The 14,727-nt window shown below is 28.7% G+C and overlaps 1 protein-coding gene across 12 annotated transcripts in view; it reads left to right on the forward strand.

Annotated features, from left to right (window-relative positions):
* LOC117177879 (cytoplasmic dynein 1 intermediate chain) overlaps nucleotides 1–14,727 on the forward strand; it is a 77,017-nt gene that overhangs the window by 21,613 nt on the left and 40,677 nt on the right. The window contains exons 6-8 of one of the 12 annotated variants that reach the window (XM_033368927.1): nucleotides 2,889–2,999; nucleotides 7,906–7,926; nucleotides 11,701–11,748. The exons of 1 other annotated variant lie outside the window; for it this stretch is intronic. In XM_033368927.1, the coding sequence (XP_033224818.1) occupies nucleotides 2,889–2,999; nucleotides 7,906–7,926; nucleotides 11,701–11,748 (180 nt within the window). Of the gene's footprint in view, nucleotides 1–2,888; nucleotides 3,024–7,905; nucleotides 7,927–11,700; nucleotides 11,749–14,727 lie in introns of all 12 variants that reach the window. 10 more of the 12 variants (XM_033368931.1, XM_033368926.1, XM_033368929.1 and 7 more) reach the window with 10 other exon arrangements.

Consider the following 14,727-nt stretch of genomic DNA (forward strand, 5'->3'; position numbering starts at 1 on the left):
TTAAGAAAAAAAGATGCGCAATCAAATTTTACATCCATATATATCTTTTGAAAATTAAAATTCGAAAATTTTTTCTAAAGCCTCCAGGGGACTTCGTTTTCATACGAAAAAATTTTATGTGCCCTTATTGCATCCGGACCCACAATTGTCATGGCACAAATTGTCAGGGTGTCGATAGGAAGAAAATTGAAAAAATGTAATATTTGTGTTAATTTTTTAAGAAAGAAAAAAAAGAGAAAAATTTAATTGTAAATGATTTTTAAATATCGGAAAGTAATTATGTTCTTAAAATTTTGCTATCACGCTATAATTTGTATTTTAAAAGATTACTTTTACGATTTGAAGATTTCAAAATATGTCAAAAAGAATCTGGAAGATATTTAGATAGTTTACATTGATTGCAGGATTTAAAACTTTTAGGAAAACTCAGTTTTTCACAGCATAGGTAGATTTTTTCAGAAGATTCGAAAATAATTCAAATTTTGTGAAGTTTTCAAGATATTTATAAATGTAAATTTTTGCAGATTTCTGAAAATAGAATTTGAAGCATTTTTTAATGTTTCAAGAGAATAAAAAATTGTCATAAGATTTCTAGGAAAATTGTACATGATTTTTTTATTTTTAAAATAAATTCTAAGAAAAGAATAAAAAAGATTTAGAAGCAAAATATTTTAATTTTGCAAGATCACAGAATTTTAGACAAAAGACTAAGTTTCAGAGAGATTTAGAATTTTTTGAAAAATTAAAAAATAACTCAAATCTTAAATAGATTTACAAAAATTTAAAACAAAGTCTAGATTTATGAAGATTTCAAAAAAAATCTGTCCAAGAACCCTGAAAAAATGTAAATGCTTTTTTTATTTTGAAAATTGAGCTCTAAGAGAAAATTAAAAAATTTCAAAATATTTCAAATAATATTCATTACAAAAAAAATCATTTTAAGAGAATATTTTAAAAGATTTCAGTGCATTTCAAACTATTTTTTAAATTGAACAAGAATCCGAATGATCAAGGCATTTTGTTTCATTTTTCTGAATTAACCAAAAAACGAGGAAAAATTTAATTTTAAAAGATATTCCGGAGTTTTAAAAGTTTTAAAGAGATTACAAATATTTTAAAACTTGGAACAGATTTCGGAAAATATATCAAATTTTTCCTAGTAATTTGTGAAATCCTGTAAAATTAATTAAAGTTTTTTAACAATTTCTAGATTCTTTTACGATGCATCTGAAATCTTCACAAGTCTTTTTAAATGTTCTGAAGAATCTTAAGAAAATTACATGTATATAACTTTAGAAACAAACTTATAATAATTATCATTTCCATGTTTTCTGATCCCAAAATCTAATCTTTAACAAGTAAAAAGTAAGTTTAGTACTTCTACTTTTTTAGTATCAGGTACTTTTGACAAGTAAAAAGTTATTCAAATGGCTTTTTTTAAGTTCTTTTTTTTAATAAAACGAATTATATGCGTATAATATATTGACATTTTTAAATAAAGAATAGTTCAACTTTAAACGCCTAAAAAATAAAACCTTTTTGTTCCTTTCGGTAAGAGAAACTGTACCATGAACCTTAAAATAATTTTTTGTAATTTAGTAGGAGAATAGTAAATCGTCAGAGTAATCGACACCCTGTTCCTGATAGCATTATGTCTAAAGATTGAACCTGACTCTTTATTTTCGAGTCTATCAGCATAAATATTGACCACCTACTTTACTAGAAATTTGGAATGTATACATTTAAAAAATGGGGTTGTTGCATGAATTTTAGATCAAATATTTTTTAAATACTGTGTAAAATTCTTAAAAAATTAGGTACGCTTAAAATTTTATTTAAATACTTCACGTCTAAGAAAAATAATATTTAAAGAAAGTATCAAAAACTCTACTCAAACAATTCTGTGATCTTTAAACGTCACATCTTGTAAAACGCTGAACCAATCAGAATAATGGTATGCAGTGGCTCAATTGACTAAGGAAGTATCCAGATGACAGCTGGTGACATTCGCAATGTCTCACTTGAAAATTTCCGGTTTTAGTGAAATTCTAAGCATTTTGAACATTTTTGGGCCCATTTTCTTACTTTTTAAACACGTTTTAAACAACAAAACGTAAAAAGATTATTTAAGTTAAAGTTAAAGTTAAGTTAAAGTTATTTTTACTCCAGTTACCAGCGGCCGATAGTGTACCTAAGCCGGTTTGGTAACACCGGTTTTGTCTCGAGTTAAAAGACAGTAAATGGTCATTTAACGTTAGACTATAAAGGTTCGTACTTACATTACCGACTGAGGAGGGTAGGGACCTGCACTGTCTTCAATCGGCAAAGTAGGAATCTACATTTCTGGTACCATGTAGGTGGTCCATGGGAATCCCCAAGTTCTAGAAGTTTCTAGAAGTATAAAGTGGGGATGGCTGAGCGGAAAGCGCTCTAAGATGTCCGTGCTAAGATGCCACCAGTCGATAAATTGTTACCGATAATATATGGTGGCATATATGACCAGTCATTCTTTACAGTCGTTGAACTCAGAACAGTACTGTTGTCACTGAACCGGCCTAGGTATACTACTTCGGCTATATTAATTACCCGATAAACTGCGCTAATCAGAATGATGTTTACTTCCAACGCCAGCCCAATAAAAATGCCTCATATTCCCGCGAAAAATTGTAATGTATACTTGTTAAACAAATTTTATTTCAACAGGAAAAAAATCTATTTGAAAATATGCAACAACCCCATTGAAAATTGCTAGTCGAGCGCCTTTATGATAATAATGATATTTTTGCACCGGAAAATGCGGTGTTATTAAATGTGCGCGTCTTCCCTTATTGTCTTGCGTTACAATTGGTTACAATCTTGCGATCAAATCTACTGGTGTTGGACACAAGGACTGTCCGCCTCCTCTTCCGCGTACACCATCTCCTCCTGTTCAACATCAACACCAACTCATTCTTGCTCCGCAGGCTACTTTGAGACTGACTGGTGGCGTCCCAGGAAAGGTGGGTCTGCACCAAACTACCTATGTATGTTCTGTCTACTTTTTACCTCTCTGTTATAACTACATATCTATTACGATAACAGTGTTATATGAAATGTGAGTGTCGTCCGTCAATTTAGATTTTAGGGGATGAAGAGTTCAGTCTGCTGGACACAATTCCTTCGAATCCCATTTCCTTTCTTATTATATCCATTACTGCCTGCCTGTCTGCTTGAACGATTTTCAAAACTAACACCAGGGTGGCCGCAGGTCAGGGAAATCAAGGAAAAGTCGACGATTTAAACAAAAATGACAAAACTCAGGGAATTTCCAGAAGAAGTACGTCTAGTAACTGTTAAGAATAATCAGGGCTGTCATACAGTCATTTTTTTCTCAAATCACTTTTTAGTCCCTTTGTAGGTTTTCAGAGCCCCAGGCAGATACCCTTATAATTTCGGTCGGGTGTGTGTCTACCTGGCGTACTTTTTCCCAGGAGGGGAAGTAGTGGAAATGAGGGGAGGTGAAGTAGTGTAAATGTAGGTAGTGGAAATTAGTGGAGTGGAAGTGGTTAAAATCTAGGTAGGGAAATTAATGTGAGGGGAAGTATAGGAACGAGAGGAAATTTTGGGAGGGGAAGCAGTGGATATGAGGGGAGAGGAAATATAGGAAATGAGGATAGGGGAGGTAGTGAAAATAATGTTAGAGGAATTTGGGAGGGATTATGGAAAATTATAGAAACGAGAGGAAATGAGGGGAGTTGAAGTAGTGGAACTGATGGAAAGGGAGGGAATTGAGTTAATGGAAAATGATGGGGACGATGGGTGGGAAATTTAGGATAGGGGAAGTGAGGAAGATAAGTGGAGGGAATGAGGGGAGGGGAAAGGTTGTCAGGAGAGAAGTGTGGGAAATAAGGGGCAGGGAAGTGGTAGATATGAGGGAAGTGGAAGTATGGGTAATAATGGGAAAAAGGGTAAATGAGGTGAGGGCAAATAGTGAAAATCATGGTAGCGAAAGTGAGGCGATAGGATATATGGGAAATGTTGGGAACGGGGGATGGGAACTGAGGGAAACTGTGGTTAGGGGAAGTGAGAAAATGAAGGGGGGAGTAGAGAAATGGAGGGGATGTAAGAGAAGTGTAAGTAGAGGAAGTGAGGGGAAATTAGGGTGAGGAGTAGGGGAAATTAGTGAGGCTAGTATTGTAGAGCGGGAGAGTAGGAGATAGAATGTGATGTCTGGGGTAGGGGAGTGTTAGCTAGGGAAGTGTGGTGAGGGGGAATAAGGGAGAAGAGGGGAGGAAAAGTATGAAAAAAATTGATTTCAGTAATTTAATGGGATATTGAAAGAATTTAATGAATTGGGAATATTTCCGGGAATCTTAAAAGATTGCAAGGTATTTTCAAATTAATTTCAGTAATTTAATGGTATTTTAAAAGGTTTTATAGAACTGGAAATATTTTGGGGAAGTTTAAAAGATTCCAAAGAATTTTTAAATGAATTTAATGATTTGAAGGTGTTTCAAAGCATTTGAATGATTTTAAGAAATTAAAAAAAAATTCAGGAGTCTGTGAAGAATTTCCTAGAATTTTGAAAAATATAAAACGATTTTACAGAGCCTCTAATATTTCAAGATATTTAAAAGATTCCAAGCGCTAAGCTCCTTAGGTAATCTAATACATTTTTCATGATTTTAGGAAATATCAACTTTAATAGAATTTTGTGGGATTGTATAATATTTTTTAAGATTTCGAAGAATTTATTCACAAGAAGTGAGGATTTTCGTAGGGTTTTAAAGATTTGAAGGGATTAGTCACTTTTTCACTTTTTCTGTGTAAGTAGGTTTTATTCCTTTTATAAAGGAATCTATATCAAAAATGTTAAAAGATTCGAATTTTTTTCTCTAAATATTAATTGTCAGGGAAAATAAAAAATAAACTTGGGAAAAATCAAGGAATTTGTAAATGATGTTTTGCGGCCATCCTGTAATATTAACACGTTATTCTAGTTTCCTCTGACAATCCTTAAAATAATTCCATAGAGAGTTATGAGACATTATCTCAAGAGCCAGAATTGAACCTGCAACCCTTAAATATATATTTACTAACATCTGGAAAATAAGCATGGCAAATGGAGTCAGTTCAAAAACCTTGAAATTATTATAATTTCAATTTAAAATTTATATTTGAAACTTTATCTTATTTTTTATCGTTCCAAATTAGTTTGTAATCAGACATTTTTATCTAAAATATTTTTAAATTTGTACTCTTTCGAACTTTTAAATTTGTAAGTTAAATTTTTGAATTTCTATTGCTTTTGAAAATGTTTTAATTATGAACAATTTATTTAAAAAATTTGATTCAAGCGTGCGTAATTTGAAAAATTTTGATCATGAAATTGTTCTACAATTTAAAATGATTTTTTTTCTTAAATTATTTCATTTTTAATTCCTCAATTTTTATTTAAGTTAACTTAAAATTCTAAACTGTTTAATGGTTAAAGTTCATAAATATAATTGTTTAAACTGTATCTTTCTAAACGCTGCTAATTTTAAACTATACAAATTTTCAGAATTCAAATTGAATTTGAAAATTTGTAATTTATTGCCTTCAATTTAAAAGTTTGTCTTTTCTTTAAGCTTTTATTTAAGATTGATGAATTTTGATTGTTAAAATTACTGGGAAATTGTTAGGTTTATTATTTTTTTTTAAATAGAAGTCTCTATTTTATTTTATTTTAAATTGTATACTCTTCTGAGGATTTAATTTGAAATAAAAAATTTGTACTGCCTCTAATTTGAAAGTCTGTTCTTTATGCAGCTTAAAATTACAACTTTTTTCATTTTGAATACCAGAATTTCAAATTATTGATTAATGTCTTAATTTCAATTTTTTATTTTAAGCTCTCTAATTTTTAGTTCATTTTAGTACATAATTTTAATTAAAAGAATCTTGTTATTTTGTTAATAATAATAATAATAATAATAATAATTTATAGAAATTGTGGGTTTCAAAATTGTAGAACTTACTCTATTTTGACTAATTGTTTTTAATTTGTTTTTGGCATTAAAGAGGGTGGCCGTAGCATGTTGAAAAGTGAATTCGTAATTAGGAAAAATATTTTTAAGATATTGAGTAAATAAACCATTTTTTTAAATATGAAAGGACTTGAGAAATAAGGTTTGTTGGTATGAAAACTTTGTTGGTAATAGAAACTGACGCGATAGAAGATTTATACTTCCTCAAATGCATACAAGTTTCCAATTTAGCGAATAAAATGCTTTAAATTTGTAACCTATGTCAATATTTCGCCTTATTTAACAATAAAACACAAAGTCAACGAATCTGATCCTAAAATATATTTGAAAAAATGAAAGAAAGAGACAAAGTTTTTGCGGTCGCCCTGATCTTAATTAATCAGAAAGTCGCTTCTTCAACATACACTTTCAAAAATGCTTGCATACAATAGAAAATCGCTTTACGCTTTAAATAGTTTAGAAAAAAATGATTACTAATAAAAAGGCTTTTCGAAAATGCTAAGCTTGCTTCAAAAGTCAAAAAAGACTTTAGTAGAAAATATGTAGTTATTTCCTAATTATTACCTGAGAAAATTGCTATAAAATAATAATAAAAATGGTTATTTTAAGATTTTGAAAGATTCATCAAAGGAGTAACTAGGGGGGTGAGCATAAGTGTGACAAGGCATGTGCGTGAGATATTGTGCTCTATGTAACTTTATTAATTTTACTACCTTATTCCTAAAAATTTTGAGTTACATAGAGTGCATGCGATTAGGTAGAATATTATTGAATATGTACGTTTCCTCTGATGCATAGGTCACATTTCATCACACCATGATCGCAATATTAATTGTTTACACCTCCCTACATTCAGTGTATATTTAAAATAATTATATTACTCATTTGTCCACACTTGAAAAAAAAATCAACACATTTTAGAAATATTTGTCTACTCCTTTTAATTCTTTTATTTTTTTGCTTCAAAGAAAAAAATCCCTGTCTTAATTAACACAAGGTTTTTTATCGAAACGCAAAACTTAAATTATAAACCCAGGAGGAAAAATGGTACATAGTAAGTAGTATAGCAAAGAGGAAGTTACCGACCGAGCAATGTTATGTTCTATACTGAGTTATCTACAGTGGCTGTTTCCCTCAGTTGGTAATGCAGATTCCTAACATGGATCGAGTAGGAGATGATATATCAGTTGAGCTCCTTATTTATCTCGTGATACTCCTCCTGTTCTATTTGCTTGTCATATATCTCCTCTATTTTCTCTGTTATCTCATCCTCTTGCTCATCTCTGCTTTGTTTATCTCCTGCTTCTCCTTAGCATTATCCTCCTTGTCTTTTAACATTAGGTGAAAGATAGGGAGGGTAATTTTAATGTGAAGCAGGAGGTAGAGAAGGAATATTATCGGGAAAAGAAGGAGGATCAGAAGATAAATAAGGAAGAGATAGATGTTGTGGAGGATCAAGGATTAGAAGAGGAGGAGATGGAAGACAATAATGAAGAGTAGGATCAGATGATACGAGAGGAAGGGATAGAAGAGGATGATCGGTAAAGTAGATCACCGGAATATCGATTGTTAATTAAATCCACGTCAGGGATCTACATTACCGATTGACTGTAACGCCGAATGTCGGTAACTCAGCATGGAACAGAACCTTGCTCGGGTGGTAAGTCGTGCTATAACCGCTTCGCTATACTACTAAAGTGTGAAAATGATACATAATTTCTTCCAATATGTATAAACTATAAATAATTTTTCCGCCTGGGAATAAATTATCCTTTTTTTAATTTCTAAAAAGTGTCACGAGTGTTTTATTGGTCATCCTGAGTGTAGAGAGGTAATTTAGTGTAACATGTCTGTATCGAATTTTAACTAAGTGCGATTTTTTCCCTCCCCTCTTCAGCTCATGCATTCGACTATTACGGTAAGTTATAATTTCTCTTGGTTTCCACCAAAATTTAGGCTCGTTTAGTATTATTTTTTTTCGACTTAGGCCACCAAGTTTCAGAATTTTCACGTTTAGATCAAAGCATTCAATTTTCGAATTGTAAGGGTCGAAAGGGAAAATAAATGCGAGATTTTTATTTTTAAATTATATAAAGATCATATCATTCTTACCCGATTTCTATGCCTTACCGAAATTGTTTTCTGAACAACTAACATCCACATGAAATGGAATGGATTTTTTTTGTGATTCGTAAAATTTTGGAACATACATTCCTTGGCTTTTAATTTAATTTAATTTAATTTGTTTTAATATTTGATTTTTTAGATTTACAACTTAAAAATAGTTAATTCTTAGTTTTTAAATATATAGAATTGCCAATTATTCAATTTTAAAGGTTTAAATTTGGAATATTTCAATTTCGAAGATTTACAATTTAGAATTCTTCAATTTTAACGATTTGCAATTTAAAATTCTTCAATTTTGAAGAATTACAATTGAAATCTCTTTAATTTTAAAGGTGTTTCGGCACAAATTAAAATTTTTTTTTGTAAAATCAAAAGTAAAGTCTTAATTCGAAATCTTCTAAGTTGATGAAATTGTAAATTTAAATAAAAATAACAGTAATTCTAATTTGAAATTTTAAACATTAAAAACCTTTAATTTAAAATATTTTCAACTCAAAGTTCTAATATTTTGAATAGTGACAATTTAAAATTCTTGAACTCGGAAATTTAAAATTGAAATCTCTTTAATTTAAAAAAGGTTTAGATATTAAAACTTTTTCAATTTCGATGATTTGGAAAATCAAAAGTAAATTAAAATTGTAAATCTTCCAAATTGGCCAAATTTTAAATTCAGCTCCTCAAGGTAACAGTATTTTTCATTAAAATCTCCAAAATTAGAAAATGTTTACAATGCAAACTTCTATGATTTTGAAGATTTAAAATTCTTAAATTGAAAATAGAAGCTTCTTCAATATTAAAGATTTGTAAATAAAAACTCCTAAATTTGTGATGATTTGGAAAATCAAATGTACATTTTTCAATTCTAAATCTTCCAAAATAATTAAATAAAAAATTTTAGTGATCAAAATCCATAATTTTTCTCTGTAAATTTTCCAAGTAAAAAACTCTTTCTTTTAAATATTTATAATTGAAAGCTATACAATTTCGATGAGTTATAGTTAGAAATTCTTCACTTTTGAAGATTTACAATTGAAACCTCTTCAATTTTAAAAATGTTTAAATACAAACTCCTAAATTTTGGTGATTTGGAAAATAAAAAGTGAAGTTTTTAATTCTAAATCTTGCAAAGTAATAAAATTTTAAATGTAAATGATCAAAATTATAGAATTTTTCATTGTAAATTTTCAAAATAAAAACTCTTTATTTTAAATATTTATAATTAAAAGTTCTGCAATTTTGAAGAGTTACTGTTAAAAATTGTTAAAGTTTGAAGATTTCCTATTGAAGTTTTGATGATTTGGTAAATCAAAAGAAGTTTTTACTTCTAAATCTCCGAAATTGATGAAAGTATATATGTAAATCATGAAAATTACAAAATTTGAATTGAAATTGTTGAAATTAAAAAATCTTCAATTTTATTGATTTACAATGTAAAGGGTTTAGCATAGTAAGTATGTTAAAATTGCCCTGGCACGTATCAACCCAATGTTAGCACAATATATTTTTATCTATGTGAATATAAATTCCTGCAAATTTCAGTCTTAAAATATGATTTTTTGGGAGTTTTGGAGTGGAAAAGAAAATGTAAAAAATACAATTTTCTCGTAAACGGATTAACCGTTTTTTAAGAACAATGTAGATGTGATAAAGGTCATTGAGACAGATAAAAAATATTCTGCCCAAAATTTGGCAAAAACAAATTTTTAAATTGTAAATAATTTCCGGAAATGTTTTATTTGTCGTAAATTTCAACATATTTGTTTCAAAATTAATCGAAGTCTTGCATCACGGTTTAGTAAATCTTTCAAAATTTTTAAAAATCACCTGTTTTTTAGGTACAGCATTTTTTCCATTTTTCTCGAAAAATGTCTTATTATTTTTCAGAACATATATTATGTTTATTAAAATTTGGTTGAACAGTTTTCGAGAAAAACTACTCTTTTATTTTCCTTTCTTAATGTGGCAAGAATCGGGTAAGTATTAGATTAAATTGTGTTTTGAATCAAATCGAATAGTAATTTTTTATTTCGATTTTTTTTTTAATTTCTCAAACTGCAATGGTATAAAATAATAATTTTCAAGTAGGCGTTAGATTTAGAATTAGAATATTATGAAAGAAGCTACCAAAGTCAAAACGGAATTTTAAAAATAATTTAAAATGAGAGAAATTTTGAAGAGACTCTCCACCCAATTTCTATAAAATAGTGTCTTGCTTTTTTACTCTTGGGCTCTGTCATCTTCCATTTTTTATAAATCTCCCTCGTTTGGTTCATTTTTCATCCTCATTTTCTCAAGTTTACTATTTTACTACAATTCTTCCTACATATCCTCAAACACATCTGGAAACAGGGAACTCAGAACCTAGACATATTTTCTTAACACATTTGCAATCAGAATGTTTCAGTAATTAAAAAATCAATTCTTCCAAAAGAGAGTTTACAACCTGGAAGTGAAACAAGAAACAGGAGCGAGAAGAACATCCATAAAATTGTAATTACTCTCTCAAAAATCACAATTTATTCAAAAATTTTAATTTATCTTTTGAAAATTCTATCACTTAGAAAATAGTCATTCACACAATAGGTTCGCAGAAAAAATATCCATTGGCAAATCTTGTCACAACTTAACGCACCTTCCAGAGTTCTCAAAATGGTGTTATTGTGGGAAAATTAAAATAAAGATAAGGAAATTTCAGGTGTTGGAATTAACAATTTTCTCCTTGGGCTTGAATGCTTTAACTCTGGTTTTTGTAAATGGTATAAAGTGAAATTTCTAATTGTTCATTCTCTAATGGCTTACCACTTGACAAACTTAAAAAGATGATACAAGAGGTATTCTGACTGCTGAGTACATCTTTCAAGATTTTTAGGATTGAATGACAAAAAAAATAATTTTGCAAGAAAATTGTGCCAGATGTCAAAGAGTTTCATGCATCCTTTTGGCTTGTCTCCTGTATTTTTTTGTTTTGTTACGTTTTATGCTTTCCAAAAAAATCCTTGAAAGTTCTAAGACTGAGCCTTCGAAAGAACTCGAGGTTTGAAAAAAAATTCCAAATAAATGAGCAAGTTGCTTGTAAGCAAGGATAATTTTTTTTTAATTGCAGTCAAGTTGAAGTAAAGGAAGAAATTTGCAATAATGGTGGAGAGGAGATTTTTTTCTCGGCAGAGCTTATTAATCGATATCTTGGAGTTTGCTATGAGCTGACTTTTTTGGGGTGAAAATGCAAATTGCTTTACAGGGGAAACGTTCTGCACGTAGTTAGATATTTAGCACTGACTAGACGACTTTGCTATTCCAAACTTTTTGGTCGACTATTGATGCATTTCAAAAAAATAAAATTCAACTTTTGATTATGTTTCAACTTTTTTAAATCCAAAAAACGTTTAAGAACAAATAAGAAAAATAAGAATATAGTATTTTCTCACATTTTAATTTTGTTTCTCTTCACAATTAGACTTCTTTTGACAATTTTGTGCATCAATAGTTTTCCTTACAATATTTGGGTGATCTGAGAGATACTGAAACAAAAAAAAACTTATCGACATTTTCTTTTCCTTCCTTCAAGACGAGTACAATCTAAATCCTGGTTTAGAATGGGAGGACGAGTTCACAGGTAGGTGACCTTATCTGGCCTTGATTCATATAGTCTAATATTTCACAATTCACACTCTAATTTCTATTCTGACAAGGGGAACCTGCAACCTTCGGAATTTTATTTGGATTCGTATTCCTCCCAGCGATGGGTAATTATCATACTTGTAATATGCGAATGTAATAAGATGCGCTTTTCAGTCATTCCCGAAAATTTTTTTAAAAATTCACGCACGTTATATGGACCGCGGTGCGAGATTTTTTAACTCCCGGTTAGATCAAGCGGTAGCGCTCCGAATTTGTAAGCGGGAAGTCCGGGTTCGATTCCTGCTGAGAGCACTTTCTTCCAATTTCTTTTTTTTTTTCAAAACATTTTTTATTGCAATCGAATTAGAGAATTTTTGGTTTAAAAACATCACTTATTACTATAATTTAAAAGTATGATTATTATAAATATGATAACAAAATGGATTTTATTTATATACATTTTTTATATTCATATTATACGAAATATTTTAATTAATAATAATTTTTGTAATAAAAAAAAATCGATTCCTTGTTTCTATTTTCTTAATTGCATTTGACTATTAAGTTTATTTAAATCAAGCCAAAATATTAATTTTTAACCATTTGTTCAACTATTACTCATTTTTCTTTCATAAAAGTTGTTTTTATAGCAAATTCTGAATCAAATTAATAGTAAAATAAAATGATATAAAAGTAGAATAGAAGTAAGAGACATTTTCTATTATTATTATTATACTCACGTTTGGAAATTATAGTAATAAGGGATCTTTTTTAAACAAAAAATTGCTTAAAAATCATAATTTTTCAAGGATGTCACGGTACTGACTTATACTTGAAATATTCGCTTCGAAAACGATAAAGATTGAAGAAGAAAATGTCGGATACCAATCTGGTTATAAATGAATATTTTTCATTGATTTAAATCAATTTAATAGGCAATAGCAGTGAAAATTGTTTTCATAGAAAATAGAAATTGGAAAAAAATTCTTTGAGCAGGAATCGAACCCGGACTTTCTGCTTACAAATACGAAGCGCATCTTATTACTTTAGAATATTACAAATTTCGTTATGACTTATAACTGGGAAGAGTATGAATCTAAATAAAAATTGCAAGCGGTGAAAGTTCCCCTTAAATACAAATTTGTACAAATTCTGTAGATGCATTGAGATTCGTAGAAAAATTTCATAGTTGAAATTCTATTTTCTCTGTTAGAAAAAAAAATTGTTGCACGAAGTTCACGTAGAAAATAGAGAGAACGAAATGGATCGATTTTTGAGTCTGAATTTTTTTTTAATGCTTTCTATTTAGCTTTCTGTTTTTTTTATTCTACTTATAAGTTAAGTGCATGAGGCTCAGGAAGCTGCGTTATCGTATCTTCACACGCTAATTCCATTTTATATCTAGTCCCTCTTCTAAAAGAAATATATTCTTTTTTACTTATTTAAGTGTCTAATTAATCGGCTAAGAAAATATAATTTTTCTTTGAAAAATCAAATGAAATAGTAAAAACCAATTTCAATATGACTAAAATGATATAATCAGCCATGTCTTATGAAAGAAAAAACATTCTTTTTTTATGAAAAAAGCTTAAAAAATACAAAAACTAATTATTTGAACAATAATTTTTGTAATTTAATTTTTTCATTTTGTTGCTTTTCATCAGTTATTTAAAAATTGTTGAATTTTTATTAATCTTGGCTTATTTTTCGAAAAAAATTCTCTATACCTTTACAGTTTCTGAATTGATAAATAATTAAGTAATCTTTAAATACTGTTATTTGTTTACAGATTTTTTTTAACGATATTAGTCTTTAAACAATTTACTTGTGAAATGGAAATCAGTCGAATTATAGAGAATGTTTATCCCGAAAAAATAAACTCATCCATTATTAAAATTCAAACATTTTTTCTAATTGGTAAAAAGCCGTAATAAGAAAAAATTAAATGCAAATACCATTGTCAAAATAAATTTGGTTTAAAAGTTTTTAAATTTGTTGATTAAAAATAATATTTTTTATTTTTAATTACGTCATTCGTAATATCATTTTAATTCCTAAAATCATAGAAAAACTCTTTTTTCAATTAATAACAATAAAGATGTATTAATTTGACTTTGTTAAAAACTTGATTCCCAAAAAGTGTCTATCCTGATTGCCTGTATACTTCCTTACTTCACACTAATGATAAAACCTATTATGTACTTTACATACAATTTTTCTGCAATTTTTTTTTTTAATTGTTGCTTAAATGTAATTTTTTCCTGATTAATTCAATTTTTTTCTTGAAGTAAAAAAAATGATTTTTTAAAATCTTACTAAAGAAGTTTTACTGTGTTAAATACACATTTTTTTGAAAAAAGATGAATATGTTGAATCTGAAATTTCTTCAGCTTGAATCAAAGAAACGTGGTACTATTTGTGAATTTGATTTTTCGGAATTTTGCAGTCGTCCCTAACAACTGCCGGGAATTTCTCAATTCAAACATTTTTAATTGTCGGTAATTTTATAATTTTGAATATTTTCTTTTTTCGGATCTTTACACTCTCGCGAATTTTATTTTTCGGGATTTTTCAGTCTCACTATTAACCGATTTCAAATTTTTTTACACTTTTCTTTGGATATCAACCAACGCATTTTTTCTGTATGTTCAAAAATTCAATTAATTTTAGCATTATTATTTTCGTGATACCAAAAATCAATAAAATAAATTTTAAAACCGATATAATATCAAGAAAAATATTTTTAAAACTTATTTATGTGACTTGAAGAAAAATGATTGATTTAGATTGTAAAAAAAAAGTATAAATAAAATTAGGATAGGCATTATTTGGGAATCGAAGTTTTGGAAAAATCAAAATTATTTGTTTAAAGATGTAAAAAATAACCATGAGGGAGTAATTCATATTTTAAAGACCCAAAAAGTGTGCAAAATAGATAAACTGCAATCAATTTTATTTTTTATTTTTAAGTTAA

Source organism: Belonocnema kinseyi, chromosome 8 (genome assembly GCF_010883055.1).
Source record: "Belonocnema kinseyi isolate 2016_QV_RU_SX_M_011 chromosome 8, B_treatae_v1, whole genome shotgun sequence".
In the NCBI taxonomy this organism is placed as follows: Eukaryota; Metazoa; Arthropoda; class Insecta; order Hymenoptera; family Cynipidae; genus Belonocnema; species Belonocnema kinseyi.